Source organism: Lagenorhynchus albirostris, chromosome 4 (genome assembly GCF_949774975.1).
Source record: "Lagenorhynchus albirostris chromosome 4, mLagAlb1.1, whole genome shotgun sequence".
In the NCBI taxonomy this organism is placed as follows: Eukaryota; Metazoa; Chordata; class Mammalia; order Artiodactyla; family Delphinidae; genus Lagenorhynchus; species Lagenorhynchus albirostris.
The window spans coordinates 128,155,165-128,178,509 of record NC_083098.1 but is presented as its reverse complement, the minus strand read 5'-3'; the positions used below and the strand labels follow the sequence as shown (position 1 = coordinate 128,178,509).

Below are 23,345 nucleotides of genomic sequence, written 5' to 3'. Positions count from 1 at the left end.
TAGTAAGGTTTGTTTATGCAGACTCATTTTGGTTGCCGGCTTTTGATCTCCGGTGATGAGTTGTTCTTCTCATCCTGGTATAGGAAAAGGGCAAAATTTATGCCATCTTCACAAAAGGAAATTTATGCCCTGCTTTTAGGGAGATCAAGGAGGGCTGATAACTCTTACTATACTTGTTGATTCTTCAACTCAAAATGATCTTCATATCAAAGTGGCATATTTTGAGTGTGGCAAATTCTGATCCCCTTTGAATCAAAATCAGAAAACGAACATTGTTACAATACTATCATATAATCCTCAAAGCCATTCAAGTTTTTGCCAATTATTCTGTTCGTGTCTTTCCTAGACAAAGAAGGATCCAATCCAGGAACATAGATTGCATGTAGTTTTCATGATTTTTAGCCTCTTTCAATCTGGGACAGTTTCCCAGTCTTGCTTGACTTTCATGACCTAACACTTTATACATTTTTAGCAGGAATACCATAGATGTGAAGCTATGTTTTGATGCATCCTATCAGATGGTCAGTTTGGATTTTTCTCATTACAGGTGATTTTATTCTTGATCATTCCGTTAAGGTGGAGTCTGCCAATATTCTCCAATGTAAGGTTACTCTTCCGTATTTCCTTTAGTATTAACTAAGTATTTGGGGGGGGGGGAGATCCTATGAAATGATGTAAAGATGCCATTCCTCATCAAAATTTCAGGCATGAGTTTTAGCATCCATTAATATTTCCTATTTAAATTATTACTATGATGGCTGCCAAATAGTGAATTTCTGATACCATAATTTCTTCTACATTTATTAGTACGTATTCTAACATAAAGAAAAAAGATTTCTCCTGTCCCCATTTATGTCTATTTCTAAATTTTTTATCAGTATAAATTAACTAATCCTATTTTATTTAATGAGTTAGAATGCATTTATATCACTACTTATTTTGATGTGAAATTGTCCCATGTTTAACCAGTTCTTTAGGTATTTCCTAATTTCTAGCACAAAAAGAAATTCTAGGCTCATCAATTTCACATCCATATGAACACTGAAAAAAACAGAGAAAGAAAGAAAGAAAGAAAATGAATATAGACCATTTCAATCTTTAACAAAGTTAACTTACCACTATAGTAGGAAAGCTATTCAGTGTAAGTCTATTACATAAATGTTAAACAACAGCAAATTAAAAAAAAAAACACTTTATTAAAAAAGAAAGAAAATTTTTATTAAAAGTTTAAAATTCGGTAAAAAAAAAAGCTACAATTATTACAAATGTACACACCACACACTTCTCTCTCTCTGCTGACCTCAAAATTCAAAATAAATATAACAGAAAATGTGAGCAACATCAGAAACTAGTTTCTACCTGAACTGAATGCAGAGTGCCCTCTAGAGGCATCATTTAATCAATGCAATATTTCCAACTGCAAATGAACCTGTTTATAATATAGCTCTGTAGAAAGTTTTCAGAAGCAGTTCTCATTCAATACGTAGGTTTACTCTACGCATACTAATAACTCATAATGATTTGATTCAGTGTATTATGTACCACCTCTAACAAAACTAATGCAAGGGATCCAATAAAATGTGGCTCTCACTTTATCAGCTAGACAAGAGAATTGAGACACATGATCACAAGATAAGACATCAAATTGTCGTATGTCAGTTTGTGACTTTTGGTAAAGCTATTACCAAATCTGAGATCTCCCAAAAATTTTATGCAGAAGAAATGTCTCCATAATTTATTCCATTATTTCCTCACCATCCATAGACGAATCAGCTGTAGATTCAGCTTGCAAACTGCCTCACTTGGCTCTGTACTTTTATGTACTGCTGCAAACTTCAAAACTGCTGATGAATTAAAATCGAGAACTGTAGTCACATCTTGAAATGAAACTCCAACACAGATGTGAAAAATTCACATTTAAACTGATATCGTTTAAATAAGTATTACTTAAAGATCAAGGAAATAGAAAGGTAAACTACTTCTCCTATTATAAAATTTTTATACAGCTCTCAAGTATATGGGGGTCCAAATTACTTAATACTTCAGCTATAGTTATTAAAAGTATCACTTTCTCACCTTCTCTGCAATAATTTAAAATAATTTGAATAAAATTATTTTACCAATGGCTGTTCCTTAAAAAAGTCCTTTCAAATATTTGTCCCAATGAAATTCAGCTATAACAATATAGATTTGAGTTAAGAGAATAGTTTTAAGATAATATTGTTTTATTTGATCATATGTTTTACCTAAATACATACTCAATATTAAACAGCAATGAGATACTAGGGAAAATATTATAATTAGACTTCCAAAGTTTAGTCTTCCGACCTTCCTAGAGAATGTCACAACTTGGTACTGTGTAAAGAAGAGATACATTTTGATAAATTAAAGGAAAACTATAGTTGACACCAAAATGTGGTTATATCAGATGAGTGTAACCAGATCTAATTTATCTACTTTGCTTTTTTGATATAGATACAATTGTAAAATATATAACTTAATGTTCCTGTTGAAATGCTTATTTCCAAGTACAGTGTAGGGGAGGAAAATTCTTGAATGGGCTCTGCAAGAAAAGACAGCTTAATAGGAGAAAATCGCACAAACAAGTTTTTGGTGACATGGGAGCCTAAGAGGTTAGGAAATGAAGACCCAAAGAAATGGCAAAACCTAGTATACAATGCTTTTATACTAAATTGATCAAAGAAAGACAATTAGGGAAAAGTAACTGAAACATATGATGAGGCTAAAGGAAGATAAGAATTATTTTAACAAGGTCTGTTTGTACAGATTTCTCTTCGTCTTAATTTCCCATCCTTGATAAGAATGCTTCTTTCTTCCTAGTATAGGGGGACATCTTTCACAAGGGAGTTTTATCTCCTGTTTTCAGGAAGAAAAAGGGGAGATCAGAATGCTTTTTTTTGTATCTGCTGTTTTTCAAGTATCTTTTGTTCAAAATAATCCTTATGCTTAAGTGGCATATTTTGGGCTGGCATTCTCTGCCATCATTCAACATTCACAATAAAATATATAATTTTGCTCTGCATGTATAGCTAGCTTAATTTTGTTTTCAATAAATCAGCATGAGCATATTTACTCTGCAGAGCAATGTGCAAAAGCTTTAACCACGTGATACAAACGCTAAAATGCCAAGGTTTTCTTGACCTTCAGGTCAAGCTTAACGTAACAGGCTTAACTTATTCACAATGCTGGTTGGGAATTATGTTTCCTAACACCTGAATCTTTAAGAGTATTCACTTTTTATAGTCTCTGCTTCTTCAAAAGAATGGAATTTTAAGTAAATAAAGAACAACCTTCATGATAGTCTGCCATATTCAAAAGAAATAGTAACAAAAACACCAAGGAATCTATCCCCTATTGACCCATAAACTCTCAAGCTATGTCCCTCCTGTATCCCTGTTAGAGGGTGTATTTTGTGTGTTTTCGACCCCATAATAAATAGTAGGGAGAGTAGCAATATTTGCGTGACTTCTTCGTCTTTCTGCTGTTCCTCCAACAGGGTCCCTGCTCCCTGGAGTAGAGAAACTCACATCCTAACAAACCTTGGTGTTCCAGGCTCAGTCTATCCAGAAGATCTAAGATCTAAAAACGGTGTCATTTTTCTCTCAATAAAAACTCAGAAAACTTGTTAGGAGAGGAGAGAATCATGCTTACTACTTGCCCTCGGACAAGATTTTATCCTGACTTATATTTCTTCTCAAGCATCAACCTGACTATAGGTTTGATTCCAGGGAATTTGGAAGGACTCCACAACTCCAAAATCCCTCCAGAACGCTGCTTGCTGATGCCTAAAGCTCTATGGCTTGTAGCAGAAAGTTGTGTGCCCTGTTACAATCTCCATAGCTGTTAGACTTTGTCAGCTCCTTCTCCCAGAGGCTGACTACTGAGATGAGGAGGGAAGAAATCATATAGATCCCATGGAGAGAACACGTCTAGAGAGAACAGATGAGCAGCCTACACGTGACTTTTTAATATAAGCGTCCCGTCCTTCAGGACTACCTGGCATCCTTGTTGACCTCAGACCTAGTTGTTCTTGACTATCTGTTCTCTTGTCAAACATTTCATAATCACTCTGAGACTCTGGAGTTACAATGATAAGCAAGCCAAACCTGTGCCTGCCTCCAGGGGTTTCTAATCTAATGGAGGATACATGTGAGTAGACATGCAATCAAGTGTAATAAGCTGCCTACTGTAGGAAATACACGTTGCTATGGAAATACATAGTTGGAACATCTCATGCAATCTAGGGTCTTGTCATGCTCCCATACTTAAGGTGAGAACTGCACAATGGCTAACATTCAGCCAGACAAAAAGGCCAAGGTTTGCATGTATCACAATATCTCCTGTTGAAACAGTGTGTATTTATAGACGCTGTATCCTGCCTCATCTGTTGCTCTGCCCTTGTGAACAAGAATGTTTTACTGGCGCAGAATAGTTCCAGTAAGATGGCCAAACCTTAACTCCGTAGGATAGTTACAGGAAGATGTGGTTTCTACAGAACTATGCTCACCTGTAACCTTTCGCGGGCTGAACAGCACCTGCAGCTGCACCTTATCTCCACTCCAATCTGGCTCTTCTGTCCACGCGTTCCTCCAGGGAGCAGCCACAAGAGGTTTGGCTGGGGTGTGTGGCATCAGTTCAGCGACGTGGCACATCACAAAAAGCAGAGAGGAGATAAATAGGGATCCAACCAAGAATGCAGATAGAGGGCAGTAACAGAGTCCATGCTTATAAGAAATATCCCGATCCTCCAGGCTTTTGTTTCAGACATGCAAAGACCATTTTTAGATATTTATTTAAATTATTAAGCCACATAGCTTGGGTTGAACTCTAGAAATAGTCATTCTTGCCCGAGGCCGATGCTACTCTGAAAATTTTGTGAGCAAATCTTTTCTCTTCCATCACCTCTTTAAGCCACAACTGTTAAAGCTCTCAATTACGAAATAATTAAGACACCATGACTTGTGGATCTAAAGCACAATTACACAGAGTAACTTCTTCATTGAGTAGTTTGTTTCTCCCCCTTATAGCCAGTAGCACACTCAGACTACTAATCACAATAACAAAAAGTAAAACCTAAAAGTCACGGAAAAAAGTCACGGGAAAAGAAAAAGTTCCCATTTGCTTAATTGTTTTGGATTCGTTATTGTAGTTCTTTTCCTTCTCTTGTGTTTCTTGCCTAGAGAAGTTCCTTTAGCAGTTGTTGTAAAGCTGGTTTGGTGGTGCTGAACTCTCTCAGCTTTTGCTTGTCTGTAAAGGTTTTAATTTCTCCATCAAATCTGAATGAGATCCTTGCTGGGTAGAGTAATCTTGGTTGCAGGTTTTTCTCCTTCATCACTTTAAATATGTCCTATCACTCCCTTCTGGCTTGCAGAGTTTCTGCTGAAAGATCAGCCATTAACCTTATGGGGATTCCCTTGTGTGTTATTTGTTGTTTTTCCCTTGCTGCTTTTAATATGTTTTCTTTGTATTTAATTTGTGACAGTTTGATTAATATGTGTCTTGGCATATTTCTCCTTGGATTTTTCCTGTATGGGACTCTCTGTGCTTCCTGGACTTGATTAACTATTTCCTTTCCCATATTAGGGAAGTTTTCAACTATAATCTCTTCAAATATTTTCTCAGTCCCTTTCTTTTTGTCTTCTTTTTCTGGAACCCCTATAATTCGAATGTTGGTGCGTTTAATGTTGTCCCAGAGGTCTCTGAGACTGTCCTCAGCTCTTTTCATTCTTTTTTCTTTATTCTGCTCTGCAGTAGTTATTTCCACTATTTTATCTTCCAGGTCACGTATCCGTTCTTCTGCCTCAGTTATTCTGCTATTGATCCCATCTAGAGTCTTTTTCATTTCATTTATTGTGTTGTTCATCATTGTTTCATCTTTAGTTCTTCTAGGTCCTTGTTAAACGTTTCTTGCATTTTCTCTATTCTATTTCCAAGATTTTGGATCATCTTTACTATCATTATTCTGAATTCTTTTCAGGTAGACTGCCTATTTCCTCTTCATTTGTTAGGTCTGGTGGGTTTTTATCTTGCTCCTTCATCTGCTGTGTGTTTTTCTGTCTTCTCATTTTGCTTATCTTACTGTGTTTGGGGTCTCCTTTTTGCAGGCTGCAGGTTCGTAGTTACTGTTGTTTTTGGTGTCTGTCCCCAGTGGTTAAGGTTGGTTCAGTGGGTTGTGTAGGTTTCCTGGTGGAGGGGACTAGTGCCTGTGTTCTGGTGGATGAGGCTGGATCTTGTCTTTCTGGTGGGCAGGTCCACGTCTGGTGGTGTATTTTGGGGTGTCTGTGGACTTATTATGATTTTAGGAAGCCTCTCTGCTAATGGGTGGGGTTGTGTTCCTGTCTTGCTAGTTGTTTGGCATAGGATGTCCAGCACTGTAGCTTGCTGGTCATTGAGTGAAGTTGGGTATTGAGATGGAGATCTCTGGGAGATTTTCGCCATTTGATATTATGTGGAGCTGGGAGGTCTCTTGTGGACCAGTGTCCTGAAGTTGGTTCTCCCACCTCAGAGGCACAGCACTGACTCCTGGCTGCAATACCAAGAGCCTTTCATTCACACAGCTCAGAATAAAAGTGAGAAAAAGTAGAAAGAAAGAATAAGTAGAAGTAGAAAGAAAGAAAGAAAGAAAGAAAGAAAGAAAGGAGGGAGGGAGGGAGGGAGGAAGGGAGGAAGGAAGGAGGGAAGGAAGGAAAAAAAGAAAGAAAGAAGATAAAGTAAAATAAAATATAATAAAATTATTAAAATAAAAATATAATTATTAAGAAAAAATATTAAAAAACGTACGGATAGAACCCTAGGACAAATGGTGGAAGCAGAGCTATACAGACAAAATCTCACACAGAAGCATACACACTCACAAAAAGAGGAAAAAAGGAAAAAATCATAAATCTTGCCCTCAAAGTCCACCTCCTCAATTTGGGATGACTCGTTGTCTATTCATGTATTCCACAGATGCAGGGTACATCAAGTTGATTGTGGAGCTTTAATCCGCTGCTTCGGAGGCTGCTGGGAGAGATTTCCGTTTCTCTTCTTTGTTCTCACGGCTCACAGGGACTCAGCTTTGGATTTGGCCCTGCCTCTGCGTGTAGGTCGCCGGAGGGCGTCTGTTCCCGCTCAGACAGGACGGGGTTAAAGGAGCCGCTGATTCGGGGTCTCTGGCGCACTCAGGCCGGGAGGGGGGGGAGGGGCACGGAGTGCGGGGCGGGCCTGCGGCGGCAGAGGCCTGCGTGACGTTGCACCAGCCTGAGGCGCGCCGTGCGTTCTCCCGGGGGAGTTGTCCCTGGATCCCGGGACCCTGGCAGTGGCGGGCTGCACAGGCTCCCCGGAAGGTAGGCGTGGAGAGTGACCTGTGCTCGCACACAGGCTTCTTGGTGGCGGCAGCAGCAGCCTTAGCGTCTCATGCCCATCGCTGGGGTCCGCGCTGTTAGCCGCGGCTCGTGCCCGTCTCTGGAGCTCCTTTAAGCAGCGCTCTTAATCCCCTCTCCTCGCGCACCAGGAAATAAAGAGGGAAGAAAAAGTCTCTTGTCTCTTCGGCAGCTCCAGACTTTTCCCCCGCACTCCCTCCCAGCTGGCCGTGGCGCACTAACCCCTGCAGGCTGTGTTCACGCCGCCAACCCCAGTCCTCCCCCTGTGCTCCGACCGAAGCCCGAGCCTCAGCTCCCAGCCCCGCCCGCCCCGGCGGGTGAGCAGACAAGGCTCTCGGGCTGGTGAGTGCCGGTCGGCCCTGATCCTCTGTGCGGGAATCTCTCCGCTTTGCCCTCCGCACCCCTGTTGCTGTGCTCTCCTCCGCGGCCCCGAAGCTTTCCCCCTCCGCCACCTGCTGTCTCCACCCGCGAACAGGCTTCCTAGTGTGTGGAAACATTTCCTCCTTCACAGCTCCCTCCCACTGGTGTAGGTCCCGTCCCTATCCTTTTGTCTCTGTTTATTCTTTTTTCTTTTGCCCTACCCAGGTACGTGGGGGGTTTCTTGCCTTTTGGGCGGTCTGAGGTCTTCTGCCAGCGTTCAGTAGGTGTTCTGTAGGAGTTGTTCCACATGTAGATGTATTTCTGGTGTATCTGTGGGGAGGAAGGTGATCTCCGCGTCTTACTCTTCCGCCATCTTCCCAGAAGCCTCCAAGGGGTTGTTTTTAAGGGATGAAAAATGATGAGGAAGGGAAAAAAAAAAAACTATGTAAAGAAAAATAACAAAATGAATGTATTTTTCTCTTGAATTGTGGGGGTTTTTTTCCTTTTTTTTTTTTTTTTTTGCGGTACGCGGGCCTCTCTGTTGTGGCCTCTCCCTTTGCGGAGCACAGGCTCCGGACGCGCAGGCTCAGTGGCCATGGCTCACGGGCCCAGCCGCTCCACGGCATGTGGGACCTTCCCGGACCGGGGCATGAACCCGTGGCCCCCGCATCGGCAGGCGGACTCTCAACCACTGCGCCACCAGGGAAGCCCCTGAATTGTGTTTTTAATGAGAAGGTTTCTCCATCATGCCAACATGATATAATGGAAAGAAAAATGGACTGGAGTCAGAAAATCTGATTTAAATTTTGATGTTACCTGTTAATAGTCATGGGAATGTAAGCAATTCATTCTTGTTCTCATATAAATGATGCAAGTTGGACTAAGTTCTTTTTAAGGTAATTTCCAGATACTCTTTGACTCTAATATTTCCATTTGGTGGCAAATAATTCCTTAGGGATTTGTTCTCAGTTTAACTGAAGACGTACAGCAAACATAGCCCAGAGACAGGCCATAGAACCCTACAGATCTGCGTCTGATCTTGGTCCTGCCAATCTTCTGAAGTGTGATTTCATGTAAATTAGTAAGTTAATTAACTTCCTAAGTCTGAGTTTGCTCATCTGTATAACGCAGGTAATGCTGACTATGGTAATGCGTTGTTATACCCACTGAATAAGAATATGGATGTAAAGCATCAGGCTTACTGGGAGTGCTCAGCTCTGGTCATCGTTATCAGACTGTGAAAATCCCTAAACTTGCCTGTATCTTACTTGATTACTTGGAATAAATGTGCAAGTAAGTGAAAATTAAACTCCAATACTCTTTAAAGTTCTCTAATGGCAGCAACTAATGAATACAAAATGAAATTAGAGAACTGGAGATTTTGGAGGGGTATCGTACACGAATAACACCTCCACATCATTCACAAAATGATAATCATTTTTAATTATCTTTGTAAAATGTGACTTTCCCATGTCCCCTGGGCAGATGTGAAAGCATGGAGCTGGATAATAAAATCTGCGATCTGATTGAGAGGAATGTTTCTCCTGATCCCAGAGGGGTCACCCCGGGACCAATGCCAAGTCACAGAAGTCCATGTTCTGTGAAGGTAAGAAAACATCTTCTTTCGCGGTTTCTCAATACACCCTTCAGCAGCGTGTTCACCGAGAAGAATGCATGGGGACAGTCCCCAAATCATTTACAGTAATGCACTTCCTTGATGGCTGAGAGGACAAAGTGAACCAGTACCAACTTCTCATACACAGTCACTTCCTGTTACCAAGGAAACCCTCAGCAGAAGCTCCTTCCAGTTTAAAGCGTGATACCAGGGGAAGCAGAGCTCAAGCCGCAAGAAAGAACGCTTATTGCAGCGACAGCTCTTTTACTGGGAGGCGCTAACCTCGTTTTTGTAAACCCACTTACACTGGGTTGCGAAAGTCTGCACAACTCACGTCTGTTTTTTTGATGAAAGAACAAGGTTTTCCTGATTAGAGTTGTTTGACTTTGACTTTCCTCTTGTTTTAGGATATTTGTCTATAGTGCTTTATGTAAGCAAATAAAATTCAAGGGTAAGCTCAAGCTAGGAATTTTGTGCATGACTTTCTAGAAATACATCATAAATGACAACATAAGCTCTTAAACTCTGCAGCCCTTCTGATTAGAAACCGTCTCTAATGATCATTTCAAAAGAGATCTAATGTAAGTAAATTAGAGAGCATGGCTGACATTAAAAACATTTACATAGGGCTTCCCTGGTGGCGCAGTGGTTGAGAGTCCGCCTGCCGATGCAGGGGACACGGGTTCGTGCTCCGATCCAGGAGGATCCCACATGCTGTGGAGCGGCTGGGCCCGTGAGCCATGGCCGCTGAGCCTGCGCGTCCGGAGCCTGTGCTCCGCAACGGGAGAGGCCACAACAGTGAGAGGCCCGCGTACCACAAAAAGAAAAAAAAAAAAAAAATTTACATAACTTCTGCTTTGGTTCTTAGTTCTAAAATAATTCATGCTCATTGTGGAAAAGCTATACTAAGCATAGAGAATACTATAAAAATCATGTAGAGACAGATTTATTGTGGAGCTAATTAAGCTTGGATTCCCCTAAACAAATATTTACTTTTGTAACTAATTAGCATTCACAGATTTGTGGTTTTTTCTCTTAAAGGAGGTCCTGGAATTGTATAAGCCTCAGGCCTCGCCAAACATGTATCAGCCTCTGAAATCCCCTCCATGCCCACAGCTCCTAGAGAGCCTCTCTCAGCATTTGGGGTCTGTCTGTGTGTCTCCTTCTGTCACACACACACACACGTGCACACCCTCTTTTGTTAAACTCACCTTTTTTCACTTAATAAAATGTTGTGGATATTCCTATAACTCTTTCATTCATTTAATGACCAAATAGTATGGTGTGTGTTCTTCCCACTTCTCCCTGAAAAAGAAGTATTTCTTTTCAGAGTTAGAAATGACTCTCTGCTAATGATGAGGGGCAAGGAGGCTTTCCTCCCCTTTTCTTTCTTCTCTTCTCACTCCCACCCCGATACACATATCTCTAACTCCCAGTTAAGACTTCCTTCCTTCATGAAATGTGTGCTTCTTTGTAGTGGCCATCTTGTCTAATCCCGGAAATAAATTTAATGATGAAAATTTGAATCCCCTCCAGTACCTCTGATCTGCATATTCTCTGATTATCAGCCCCCAAGACTCATTTGACTGACTTCCCTCCCCATTCCGTTCATTTTGTTTTCTGGATTCCTCCTTATGTGCTAAAGACCTCTTCTCCATCCTTATTGCTACTCTCCTGGAAGTTAGCTCGCTCTGTGCTGGGGACTTAACTGGAACTTCTACCTCTCTTCAAGATACTGTTTCCCCTATCACTTTGTTGATGAAATTGGCTCGTTTTCCGATACATATCCAGGCAAATACATATCCAGGCAAAGGAGAACAGGTACCTGGCTGATGTTTTTTATTGTCCTTGTGAAGTGTGAGGTAAAGACATCTACAGAGAATGAATGCGAGGGTAAACGTGAAGTCCAGTGGTTAACATAAGGGAAGATATGAAATGGCCATTGAGAGACTGAGAGACAGGAGAGAGGTGCAAAACTAAAGTGAGTTGCTGAGTAGCAGTGAGGACCACTTAGTAAGACCAGTCACTAAAGAGTGTTTGGGCTCCTAAATCTTCACTCTCTCCATCACCTCTTGCCAGCTTAATTCTCCTCAACTTTAAACATTTATGAGACCTCATGTTATTTTATGGGTAATGTTCTTTCTTTCTCACCAGTAAGTATGATTTTATTTTATTTTTTAATTTTTTTATTCAAGTACAGTTGATTTACAATGTGTTAGTTTCAGGTGTACAGCAAAGTGATATGTATATATTCTTTTCCAGATTCTTTTCCATTATAGGTTATTACAAGATATTGAATGTAGTTCCCTGTGCTATACAGTAGGTCCTTGTTATTTATCTATTATATATATAGTACTATGTCTCTGTTAATCCCAAACTCCTAATTTATCCCTCCCTCACCCCCATTTTAGGGGTAATGTTCTAACTCACTCTAATATATCATAGCCAAGCTTATTGATCATGACGTCCAAGACTTTGCAGCCCCTTATCACACCACTAATAAGCTCTACCCTGATAAATCCACAGTCATTTTGCATCTGATTTTTCACTTGTCCTCCCATTTGCATTTGATACTATTCACTAATTCAACTTTCTTAAAATGTCTTACTCCATTTACATCTATAAAAGTATCCCTCAACACCCTCCTTTTTCCTTCTGATCTTTTCTTCTCACTCACCTTCACTGACTTCTCTTTCATCACCTGCCCATGTTATACTAGTGTCACCCAGGGATCTGTCCGTAATCATTGGCTCACTAAACTACAAAATATAGCCTGATGACTTCCGACACATACACCTACTAAAGGTCAAGTACTTTTCTATACTCATATCAACTTCACTCAGCATTTTCAAAGGTGAATTCAGTATCTTTCCTGTTAAAACTGCTCGTTTTCTTTTTTTCCACTCTCCATTTCCCAGTTCCCAAAATGCACCCATGTCCCACCATTCCACAGTCCTCTAACAGACCATGCAGTTTCATGTACTATGCCTTTTCACATGCTGTTTATTCTTCATGGAAACCCTTGTCTCCTTGCCCATTGGATGAACTATCCTTTATGCCAAGGTTTGGACATGTCATGACTCTTTAGTCCCACAGAGTTCTCCAGCCCCCTTTTGCTCTGTCCTAAATAAATACCTTCTTCATACCTCATTCATAGGCTTTATCACCTTGGTTTTGTAATCATTTATGTGTAGACATGTCTTCCCCACCGGTCATGGACTTCCTGTGGATGGGGTATAAAGTGTCACATGAATGTGTAAAGTATCACAACATAGGTTTTTCTAGAAGGTACCAGGGTTATGCAACATGTTTGTTTTCATGCACTGTGAGAAAACTAGATATACAAAATCAACTTATCTCTAGAATCCCTTCACAAATAATTCTCAAAGTCTACAGGGGAATATTGAATATACACTTATAAGCCCAGTTTCTCATCCTCAAGCTTTTGACTGCCAGTGATTGTCAGATGCCCACCTATCACTGCTGCTTCTAGACGTCAGCTTTACCACTCTCAGTGGCATTGTTGTGGTACCACTCACTGTGACAAGTCAGCCTAATATTTGGATATATTCTCCAGAGCCCAAATGCAGCTAACTGCTATTGCTCCCTCCATTTCAATGGAAAGACATTTCCTTTTGCAACTTTAGCTACACAGGCCCCTAATGCTACTTTACACATCCAGTGTTTGCCAGAAATATGTGTAACAGTTTGACTTTCATTCTTCTGCAGATGGGGAAACTGAGGCTCAGTGAAGCTAGATCATTTTCTCATGGTCCTGTAGCTAGTAGAAATTGGTTTCTGGACCTAAACCCAGATTTGTCTGGGTTACCCTATATATCCTGCTCTTAACTTCCCCTCCCTCACATAAGAATCATTCGGTGACTGGGCCCAAGTTCAAGCTGGTATCAGGAATGATGCTATTGTCAGAGCAAGCCCTCCTTTCTGGCTTAAAGCATCACCATTGGATCAAGCTACTGTGCCTTTACTCTCTTTGAGGGTAAGATCTCCCAGGAAAAATTCCTGGAAGTTTCTCTTTATCTCACGGACTTCTGGCATCTCCTCCTCAATTGTCATCTGAAGTATCTTAAAATATTTGATTCCTTAAGTAAACACAGCTTAGTTTCCAGCTGGAAGTTCTGCTGAATTACTGTTTACAATAGCACTCTGCAGAAGTAAATCCTACATTCAAAACAAACAAAAACTGTTGCATTCTCACTGAGATACTGATGGAACTAAAAAAAGTATAGGAAAAATCTTTTGGGGTAAGACAAGGGTGAGCCAATGACAGAAGAACTGTGGAGGGCATCTCATTTTTCCACTGGAGGAAGTAAGCATGAGAACGGTAAGGTAGACTCCCTTTCCAGGAAGAGGAAATGAATTTCTTTATGACATTATGAGATGGGAAGAGTGTGGCTGCCTAAAAGAAATATGATTTAATGAAAACTCCTGAGACATATGTCATGTTCCTTTTTTGCTCTATCTTTGCCAAGAATAAGGAAAGAGAAAGAATTACTATAAGAGAAAATGAGCAGACTGACTCATTGCTTTGAGGAAACAGAAAAACATTATTGATGAACATGAGGAACTCCATCAGTATGAAAGCAGGTTTTAATATTCTGGGAGAGCTGAAGTAGACAGCTGGTGAACAGAAGGCATTGAAAGTCTTATAGGCAAAGGACAAATAATTTTCTAAGTGAGATTAACATTCAATTCCAAAATGGGTGTTAAATGGAAGTTACACTAAACCAAGACACGGTCTTAATACTATGAGAAAATTAATATATGAACATTAATTTATGACCCTGTAATTGTATGTCTTCAAAGACAAAAGAAAGTGATAGGAGGCTTGAGATGTATTTCTTGGACAAACACATACATTCCAGTAATGCTTGGAAACAAGGGTGCCACTTGGGAAAGGGAAGGAAAAGTGTCCCAATTTTAAGAAGATATACCACAACTGAATTTGCTTAAGAGCATTGTCTTGTGTTTAAATTCTATTTTGCTTTTCTGATTTTAACTGAGACAGCACTAGAAATTGGCTTTTAATAACTTTGGTACCAGCTGAGGGAAGATTTCCCAGTAACTGCAGAAAAATTCTAGCTCTGGACATTCTTCTCAAGGCAAAAAGCTTTGGGAAAATGTTTTGAAATGTTCAGAGAGTAATATGAAACTTCTTGGAAAGTACAGTAAGTTGACACACGTTTTTTGTAACCACATTTGTTGAAAAAAACAAAAGATCTAGTTTCCGTTTCCTTATTTCCCTTTTTAGAAAGTTAAGCTATTTCTTTATCAAAATAAAATTTTGATTATTGAAATCTTGTTTTCCCATCTCTAAAATGGGTTGTCACAAGAATATACTAAAGTGAGTGAAGGAGAGTGAAGCCATGTGCTTGCTCAGCGGCTGCAGGCACCGCTGCTCCTCTGCTGCACTAACGCCGCAGCCTCAACTCGGATTTTCCCTTGATTTCATGCCTCTTGACCCGGTCTCTTACCGTTCTGTGGAAGCTAGCTCCACCCACGCCTCCTCCTCGAGGTAAATACTTAGGAGTGGAATTGCTGAGTCGTATGGTTGTAAATCTGGGAGGTCCTTATCCTGGGATCATTTAATCTGCAGTTATCTTGAAGGCTCCACTGTGGCTGGAGGGTCCAAGTTGTCTTCACTCAGATGTGTGGCAGTGGGTACTGGATATTGGCTGAGTCTCCTCATTTCTCCTCCACATGATCTCTCATCTTCTGCCACGTGGCTGACAGGGTCTTGGTGCTCCAGCCTGGTGTCAGGCCTGAGCTTCTGAGGTGGGAGAGCTGACTTCAGGACATTGGATGATGAGAGACCTCCCAGCCCCACATAGTATCAATTGGCGAGAGCTCGCCCAGAGATCTCCATCTCAACGGTAAGACCCAACTCCCCGCAATGGCCAGCAAGCTCCAGTGCTGGACACCCATGCCAAACAACCAGCAAGACAGGAGCACAACCTCATCCATTAGCAGAGAGGCTGCCTAAAATCACACTAAGTTCGCAGACACCCCAAAACACACCGCCACATGCAGCCCTGCCCACCAGAAAGGCAAGATCCAGCCTCATCCATCAGAACACAGAGAGCAGCCCCCTCCACCAGGAAACCTACAGAAACCACTGAGCCAAACTTACCCACTGCAGGCAGACACCAAAAACAACAGAAACTATGAACCAGCAGCCTGCGAAAAAGAGACCCCAAACACAGTAAATTAAGCAAAATGAGAAGACAGAGCAATACACAGCAGATGAAGGAGCAAAGTAAAAACTCACCAGACCAAACAAATGAAGAGGAAATAGGCAGTCTACCTGAAAAACAATTCAGAGTAATGATAGTAAGATGGCCCCAAATGTTGGAAATAGAATGGAGAAAATACAAGAAACATTTAACATGGACCTAGAAGAAGTAAAGAGCAAACAAACAATGATGAACAACACAATAAATGAAATTAAAAATTCTCTAGAAGGAATCAATAGCAAAATAACTGAGGCAGAAGAACGGATAAGCGACCTGGAAAATAAAATAATGTAAATAGCTACCACAGAGCAGAATAAAGAAAAAAGAAATGAAAAGAGTTGAGGACAGTCTCAGAGACCTCTGGGACAACATTAAACGTACCAACATTCGAATTATAGGGGTCCCAGAAAAAGAAGAGAAAAAGGCAGGGTCTGAGAAAATATTTGAAGAGATTATAGTTAAAAACTTCCTTAATATGGGAAAGGAAATAGTCAAGTCCAGGAAGTGCAGAGAGTCCCGTACAGGATAAATCCAAGGAGAAACACACCAAGACACATATTAATCAAACTATCAAAAATTAAATACAAAGAAAAAATATTAAAAGCAGCAAGGGAAAAGCAACAATTAACATGCAAGGGAAATCCCATAAGGTTAACAGCTGATCGTTCAGCAGAAACTCTGCAAGCCAGAAGGGAGTGACAGGACATATTTAAAGTGATGAAAGGGAAAAACCTACAACCAAGATTACTCTACGCAGCAGGGATCTCATTCAGATTAGACAGAGAAATTAAAACCTTTAGAGACAAGCAAAAGTTAAGAGAATTCAGAACCACCAAACCAGCTTTACAACAAATGCTAAAGGAACTTCTCTAGGCAGGAAACACAAGAGAAGGAAAAGACCTACAAAAACAAACACAAAACAATTAAGAAAATGGTAATAGGAGCATACCTATTGATAATTACCTTAAATGTAAATGGACTAAATGCTCCAACCAAAAGATATAGACTGGGTGAAAGAACACAAAAACAAGAGTCATATATACTGTCTACAAGAGACCCACTTCAGACCTAGGGACACATACAGACTGAAAGTGAGGGGATGGAAAAATATATTCCATGCAAATGGAAATCAAAAGAAAGCTAGAGTAGCAATTCTCATATCTGACAAAATAGACTTTAAAATAAAGACCATTATAGGAGACAAAGAAGGACACTACATAATGATCAAGGGATCCATCCAAGAAAAAGATATAACAATTGTAATTATTTATGCATCCAATATAGAAGCACCTCAATACATAAGACAAATGCTAACAGCCACAAAAGGGGAAATTGACAGTAACACAATCATAGTAGGGGACTTTAGCACCCCATTTTCACCAATGGACAGATCATCCAAAATGAAAGTAAATAAGGAAACACAAGGTTTAAATGACACACTGAACAAGATGTACCTAATTGATATTTATAAGACATTCCATCCAAAAGCAACAGAATACACTTTCTTCTCAAGTGGTCATGGAATATTCTCCAGGGTAGATCATATCTTGGGTCACAAATCAAGCCTTGATAAATTTAAGAAAATTGACATCATATCAAGTATCTTTTCCAACCACAATGCTATGAGACTAGATGTCAACTACAGGAAAATATCTGTAAAAAATACAAATACATGGAGGCTAAACAATACACTACTTAATGACCAAGAGATCACTGAAGAAATAAAAGAGGAAATCAAAAAATACCTAGAAACAAATGACAATGAAAACATGGCGACCCAAACCTATGTGATGCATCAAAAGCAGTCCTAAGAGGGAAGTTTACAGCAATACAATCCTACTTCAAGAAACAAGAAACATTTCAAATAAACAACCTAACCTTACACCTAAAGCAATTAGAGAAAGAAGAACCAAAAACCCCCAAAGTTAACAGAAGGAAAGAAATCATAAAGATCAGATCAGAAATAAATGAAAAAGAAATAAAGGAAACAGTAGCAAAGATCAATAAAAGTAAAAGCTGGTTCATTGAGAAGTTAAAAAAAATTGATAAACCATTAGCCAGACTCATCAAGAAAAAAAAGGAGAAGACTCAAATCAATAGAATTAGAAATGAAAAAGAAGTAACAACTGACACTGCAGCAATACAGAGGATCATGAAAGATTACTACAAGCAACTCTATGCCAATAAAATGGACAACCTGGAAGAAATGAACAAATTCTTAGAAAAGCACAACCTTCCAAGACTGAACCAGGAAGAAATAGAAAATATAAACAGACCAATCACAATCACTGAAATTGAAACTGTGATTAAAAATCTTCCAACAAACAAAAGCCCAGGACCAGATGGCTTCACAGACTAATTCTATCAAACATTTAGAGAAGAGCTAACACCTATCCTTCTCAAACTCTTCCAAAATATAGCAGAGGGAGGAACAACTCCCAACTCATTCTGTGAGGCCACCATCACCCTGATACCAAACCAGACAAAGATGTCACAAAAAAAGAAAACTACAGGCCAATATCACTGATAAATATAGATGCAAAACTCCTCAACAAAGTACTAGCAAACAGAATCCAACTGCACAGTAAAAGGACCATACACCATGATCAAGTGGGATTTATCCCAAGAATGCAAGGATTCTTCAATATATGTAAATCTATCAATGTGATACACCATATTGTCAAATTGAAGGAGAAAAACCATATGATCATCTCAATAGTTGCAGTAAAAGCTTTCGACAAAATTCAACACCCATTTATGATAAACACTTGCAGAAAGTAGGCATAGAGGGAACTTAACATAATAAAGTCCATATATGACAACCCCACAGACAACATCGTTCACAATGGTGAAAAATTGAAACCATTTCCTATAAGATCAGGAACAAAACAAGGTTACCACTCTCGCCACCATTATTCAACATAGTTTTGGAAGTTTTAGCCACAGAGAAGAAAAAGAAATAAAAGGAATCCAAATCGGAAAAGAAGAAGTAAAGCTGTCACTGTTTGCAGATGACAAGATACTATACATAGAGAATTCTAAATATGCTACCAGAAAACTACTAGAGCTAATCAATGAATTTCGTAAAGTAGCAGCATACAAAATGAATGAACAGAAATCTCTTGCATTCCTATACACTAATGATGAAAAATCTGAAAGAGAAATTAAGGAAACTTAATTTGATGGTAAACTTAATTTATTGGTAAACTCCCATTTACCATTGCAACAAAAAGAATAAAATACCTAGGAATAAACCTAACTAAGGAGACAAAAGACCTGTATGCAGAAAACTATAAGACACTGATGAATGAAATTAAAGACGATACAAATGGATGGAGACACATACCATGTTCTTGGATTGGAAGAATCAACATTGTGAAAATGACTATACTACCCAAAGCAATCTACAGATTCAATGCAATCCCTATCAAAAACCAATGGCAGGGCTTCCCTGGTGGTGCAGTGGTTGAGAGTCTGCCTGCCGATTCAGGGGACATGAGTTCATGCCCCGGTCCAGGAAGATCCCACATGCCGCGGAGCGGCTGGGCCCGTGAGCCATGGCCGCTGAGCCTGCGTGTCTGGAGCCTGTGCTCCATAACAGGAGAGGCCACAACAGTGAGAGGCCCGCGTACCGCAAAAAAAAAAAAAAAAAAAAATACAATGACATTTTTCACAGAACTAGAACAAAAAATTTCACAATTTGTATGGAAACACAAAAGACCCCGAATAGCCAAAGCAATCTTGAGAAAGAAATACGGAGCTGGAGGAATCAGGCTCCCTGGCTTCAGACTATACTACAAAGCTACAGTAATCAAGGCAGCATGGTACTGGCACCAAAACAGAAATGTAGATCAATAGAACAGGATAAAAAGCCTAGAGATAAACACACACGCATATGGTCACCTTATCTTTGATAAAGGAGGCAAGAATATACAATGGAGAAGAGACAGCCTCTTCAATAAGTGGTGCCGGGAAAACTGGACAGCAGCATGGAAAATAATGAAATTAGAACACTTCCTAACACCATACACAAAAATAAACTCAAAATGGATTAAAGACCTAAATGTAAGGCCAGACACTGTAAAACTCCTAGGGGAAAACACAGGAAGGACATTCTTTGACATAAATCACAGCAAGATCCTTTTTGACCCACCTCCTAGAGAAATCAAAATAAAAACAAAAATAAACAAGTGGGACCTAATGAAACTTGAAAGCTTTTGCACAGCAAAGGAAACCATAAACAAGATGAAAAGACAACACTCAGAATGGGAGAAAATATTTGCAAAGGAAGCAACTGACAAAGAATTAATCTCCAAAATTTACAAGCAGCTCATGCAGCTCTATGTCAAAAAAACAAAGAACCCAATCTAAAAATGGGCAGAAGACTGAAATAGACATTTCTCCAAAGATATACAGATTGCCAACAAACACATGAAAGGATGCTCAACATCACTAATCATTAGAGAAATGCAAATCAAAACTACAATGAGGTGTCACCTCACACTGGTCAGAATGGCCATCATCAAAAAATCTACAAACGATAAATGCTGGAGAGGATGCGGAGAAAAGGGAACACTCTTGCACTGCTGGTGGGAATGTAAATTGATACAGCCACTATGGAGAGCCATATGGAGGTTCCTTAAAAATCTAAAAATAGGACAACCATACGACCCAGCAATCCCACTACTGGGCATATACCCTCAGAAAACCATAATTCAAAAAGATACATGTACCACAGTGTTCATTGCAGCATGATTTACAATAGCCAGGACATGGAAGCAACCTAAGTGTCCATTGACAGATGAATGGATAAAGAAGATGTGGCACATATATACAATGGAATATTACTCGGCCATAAAAAGAAATGAAAGTGAGTTATTTGTAGTGAGGTGGATGGACCTAGAGTCTGTCATACTGAGTGAAGTAAGTCAGAAAGAGAAAAACAAATACCATATGCTAACACATATATAGGGAATCAAAAAAAACCAAAAAACGGTTCTGATGAACCCAGGGGCAGGACAGGAATAAGGACGCAGACATAGAGAATGGACTTGGGGACACAGGGAGGGGGAAGGGTAAGCTGGGACGTCTCAAGCTGGGACGAAGTGAGAGAATAGCATTGACATATATACACTACCAAATGTAAAATAGATAGCTAGCGGGAAGCAGCTGCATAGCACAGGGCGATCAGCTCGGTGGTGCTTTGTGACCACCTAGAGGAGTGGGATAGGGAGGGTGGGAGGGAGACACAAGCGCGAGGGGATATATGTATACATATAGCTGATTCAGTTGTGGTAATCGTGGAGTATTTCAATCCTTTCTTTGTTAGGAAAAAACATTGCATTTTTGTGTGAGGACCTGTTTACTGTTCCCTGGGAAATGTTTGAATAGCTAGCTGGAAAAACAGCAAGTTCTTAGGCAACAAGAAGGCCTGTCTCAACTCAGCTGCTGCACTTTGTGGTGTTTGAAGCCCACAGTTGGCAACCTGGGTGAAATTTAAATGAGCTATGTATCTTTCTCTTATCTCTAAGTTCAGCTAGTAGTTTTTAGTCTTATAGTTCTAAAAGTATAATCAAATCTCAAAACTAAACAGATGAGTGGATAAAGAGACCATGTTGTGTTTCCCTAAATATCACCATGCCTTATCTATGACATTTTATTCCTCCATTCATTACAAAGATTTTAAAAGCTTCCACTATGCATGAATATCAGGTATATGTCCAGATAAGGAGATCTTGCTGTGTCTGTCCACCTTGAACTCTATTTTATAATAAGGTATAACACCAGGCACCACAGGAAAACAGACACACAAGTCTGTAAGCTAAAATCGAACTCTAAGACACAATTAAAACTCTTATAAAAGAAGGGAGACAGAAACTCTCCCTAACACTTGAGAGGCGTCCATTGTTGGACAGATGGCTGTCTATTGGATAGATGTGAGGTGATAAGCTCAAGCTCCTCTTGGTTAATAAGTAAGAGACACTTTTGAGTAGGACACTTTCTTACTCAAACGTTTTCTCTTCCATCGCTGGGAGAATTTGCCCCAAGTTCCACAAGAGAGGGATTTAGAGAACACTGGAAGATGCAGGTTGTCCTTTGGAGATGTGAGCAGTAGGTGCAAGACGATTCCATCTGCCTCTGAACATAGTGATCCTGGAAGCTCCAATGCAGGCTGCTTTGGTGGCCAGGAGAGCAGCATGCCAACACGAGGGGGTGTTAGTGGAGGAAGCCACCAAGTCTTGAAGTGAAGGGTGACATCTGGGTGGAAATTATAATACATTTTATAATTTTAACGGAATAAACGAACATAAGGCATCCAAGAGGCTGCAAAGAGAAGAAAATGAATTCGGAGTGTCAGGGCTTCTAGCAAACAGACTTTCAGAGCTAAAAGTATTATCCTTACTTTTGGAATCGTTGCCCTCTCATAGACTTATATGACTTCAGCAATTACACTTGAAAAAAACTTTAGATATGTCTTTCTTATTATGCAGAAGGAAGAGTAACGTCAGTCTCTGGGTTCAGAGATTTGTAAATTTGTGACACTATTAAGGAAGCTAAATTCTTGGCTTGGGAGATACCACGAATAAACACGTTCATAAGAGTTGTTTAGCAAATTGTATTCTTTATATTCTTGATCTGTTTAGCTTTGTGACAGAATGTGGATCTCTCATAAGGACTTCCAAACCTAAGATGGGTTTTGGAATCTAATGCCTCAAGAAACCTTTTTTCTCAAGCAAGCCTTCCCATTTCTAGTTTGGTTAGAAACAATTTCTTTAATGGGCGTGGGGAAAATACTAGCGAAATGGGCACTTTCAGCTCTCACTGAAGAAGGTTCATAGTATTCTAATGTCTACCATCTAGATGAAATGCATCTTAAGACTCTTTTTACCTTCTTTTGTACTTGTGAGGGGAGTGAGGCTGGACCCACAAAGTATATAAATATCTTTTCCTATGGGATTCTGGGATAGGTAGCAAAAAGTGGGATAATTTATTCCTTTTATTTTTTTCTCCAGTAAGGAAGATTTAGTTTTTTTAAGTAAATGTTCCTTAAATCAGTAAGATCAGCTAGTAAATATTTACAATATTTTCAAGCTCTCATATTGAGAGATTTTCTTTGAGTCAGGCTCATTTTCAGACAAAACAGTCCCAATGTACACTATTTGATCACTTGTGTTTCCACAAGTCATCACCGTAGGCTCCCATTATTCCCACATCATCTATATATGTACATGCCCTTTCTTAATTACTATATGTAACTATAATTTTTGCTATTTAAAAATAGTATCTAGGGGGCTTCCCTGGTGGCGCAGTGTGCAGGGGACACGGGTTCCTGCCCCAGTCCGGGAGGATCCCCCATGCCGCGGAGCGGCTGGGCCTGTGAGCCATGGCCGCTGAGCCTGCGCGTCCGGAGCCTGTGCTCCGCAATGGGAGAGGCCACAACAGTGAGAGGCCCGCGTACCGCAAAAAAAAAAAAAAAAAAAAAGTATCTAAAGCTATGATATGTTGAGATGTATTGTCTCAGGAAGAAAGTAGTCTCTTTCACCTGAGGTCTCCAGGCTGATCGCTTGGTGATTATGAAATGATGCAGAAAGGATTTCATTATCAATGGAATGATCCCTCTAATCTTCAGATTTTATTTTCAAAAACCAGAAAATGCATGAAAGACATGTCTGTTTTGCTCATCTAGTACTTGTCTCATGTCCAATACACAGTCCATAATCAATAAATATTTATTAT

The 23,345-nt window shown here is 39.9% G+C and overlaps 1 protein-coding gene across 1 annotated transcript in view; it reads left to right on the top strand.

Annotated features, from left to right (window-relative positions):
- TNIP3 (TNFAIP3 interacting protein 3) overlaps positions 1–23,345 on the top strand; it is a 90,219-nt gene that overhangs the window by 23,243 nt on the left and 43,631 nt on the right. The window contains exon 2 of the mRNA XM_060147423.1: positions 9,228–9,348. Coding sequence (XP_060003406.1) covers positions 9,228–9,348 — 121 coding nt within the window. The remainder of the gene's footprint in view (positions 1–9,227; positions 9,349–23,345) is intronic.